The sequence below is a fragment of the Papilio machaon genome, chromosome 17 (assembly GCF_912999745.1).
Source record: "Papilio machaon chromosome 17, ilPapMach1.1, whole genome shotgun sequence".
NCBI classification, from domain to species: domain Eukaryota; kingdom Metazoa; phylum Arthropoda; class Insecta; order Lepidoptera; family Papilionidae; genus Papilio; species Papilio machaon.
The window spans coordinates 3,986,690-3,988,801 of record NC_060002.1 but is presented as its reverse complement, the minus strand read 5'-3'; the positions used below and the strand labels follow the sequence as shown (position 1 = coordinate 3,988,801).

General features: G+C 29.9%; 1 protein-coding gene across 1 annotated transcript; it reads right to left on the bottom strand.

The window, feature by feature from the left end:
* Positions 1-292: 292 nt before the first annotated feature.
* LOC106721602 (transcription initiation factor IIA subunit 2) lies at positions 293-2,112 on the bottom strand. Its single transcript, XM_014516565.2, has 4 exons — positions 1,848-2,112; positions 1,479-1,606; positions 1,034-1,140; positions 293-460 (listed from the first exon to the last, which is right to left on the bottom strand). The coding sequence occupies exons 1-4, from the start codon at positions 1,917-1,919 to the stop codon at positions 441-443; spliced, it is 327 nt and encodes a 108-aa protein (XP_014372051.1). The 5' UTR covers positions 1,920-2,112; the 3' UTR covers positions 293-440.

Sequence of the window (2,112 nt, the reverse complement as noted above, 5' to 3'; positions counted from 1 at the left end):
TTAACGAATTAACGATTAACGAAGTTAACTTTTCGATTAACTGTGCCCACCTGTGTATATAACACTACTTTATATTTGTGATGATGTGGTTGTACTTTCCCCATTGATTTAAAACTGATTCATAGAACAAAATTAACATGATTGATTGATCACCGACATTATGTTTGACAAAAGAGAGAAAGAATGATATATTTAAGAGAGATTTTGGGGTCACAAACACACCATGTATATGTTATGAGGATGCCTGTCAAATGCTTTGCAATTTTTTTTAAGTTCATCAATTAAAATACAATTTAAGTCATATATATCATTTAATCAGTGCATATAGTTACAGGCAATTTTTATCATATAGTCAAGATATAACTTGCTCAAATAGTTTAAGCAAAATCATCCACAATGCCTCATACAAAAATAGTAACTGTCTTTGTCCATATTTATATTTATCTTCTATCATCAACATCTGGAAAAGAAATGACAAATAACATGACATATATCTTATTATTAGCTGTCGCCCGCGACACCGTCTATAATGAATTTTAAAAAATCGTAATAAGTAGCCTATATGTACTTCCAGAATATTGTTCTATATCTGTACCAAATTTCATCAAGATTCGTTAAGTAATTCTGGAGATACCTTCAAACAAACATCCATCCATCCATACATCTAAACATTCACATTTAAAATATTGGTAAGTGTTCTATTTACAATGTTTTATTACTAATTATTTTTTTGGTGTATTTTTAGAAGTAATTTTGAATTATTAAGCTATTTAATTTTAAAAATAAGTTGGGTTGGCAATATGCAGGCAGCCGGCCTTAAAAAATTAGAGTTAAAGAGGTCTAAGGTTAAGGCAAATCTTTAAGGTTTATAAAAGCTTGTGTGCCAACCCCATATGAGTGGGATAAGGCCAGGGAGATGATGATGATCTTATTTTTAAGGCTTAGATTAGGAACTTTGAAAACCATCATCACATGATATTTAAAATTTTGTTATATCAAGAACATTCCATATATTAATCATTTTGTAACTCACTTTTCCCATCGCAAGCAACAATTTTCACTTTATCCACTTTGGCTATTTCTTGAACTTCCCTAAACTCCACATCATTTAACATGAATGTCCAAACATTATCACAAAACCTGAAATAAATGGCAATTTTATGAGATTCACTTCAAAATTTTCATCTATAATATGAGAGTCATGTCAATTGCTACATAAAACAAAATTCATTACAATGTTTAAAACCAATTAAATTTGTTTACAAAGGTGTTACTTGGCCAATATGTAAAAAAGTGCCACCAATTCACCTGGCGAGTTCACTTTCATGTGAAAAAATTGTAATAGCATGGAATGTTTTATTGCAGCCGTGCAAAGTCAAAGGCACAAAGTGACAACAATAATTACAAAGTATCTTTTATGCTTATTCAGACTTATTTCTTCTGAATTTTAAAGTATTATGAAATTTTAGGTTTCTTACCTGTATGTATTCAATTTTCCCGCTTTAAAGGTAAGCCTAGATTTAACTCTGTTTGAAAGTGCCTGGTTAATAGATTTATCAAACTGTAATAAGACTTTAATTGCTAGATTTGGGGTTATTTGGCCATACTGAAAAAAGATGTATTTAAAGATTATTTGAACATTGTTAAAATTTTAATAGTTTTCCTTCTTGTACCGAGAATAAGATTAATTCATTGCTACCCAAATTGCTCATGTCCTTTTCATATACAACTTTCTCGTTTTCGTTCCAATGAATATTTACTATATAATTTTATATATAAGGCCAGATTTACAACGGTCTAATTATATTTTTTCTACAAAAGACAAGTCAGAAAAAACTTTTACTTACTTGTATTAGTTCATCGAGGCTTTCTTGAAGCGTATTCCCGATTGTGGTATTTCTGTACAATTGGTATGACATAACTAAAATATTTACTTTATAACTAGTATGCAGATCTGCTAATGTAGGTTCAAATGATTTATACAAAATTCAAAGATAACTTCAATCCTTATTTCACTAGCCTCCTTATTTCATTTAGCATTTAGGTATCAAAATCAAAGGAAAGGATGGTGGTTGTCTTGTCAAACAAAAGCAAGTCAACCTTTCGCCTTCA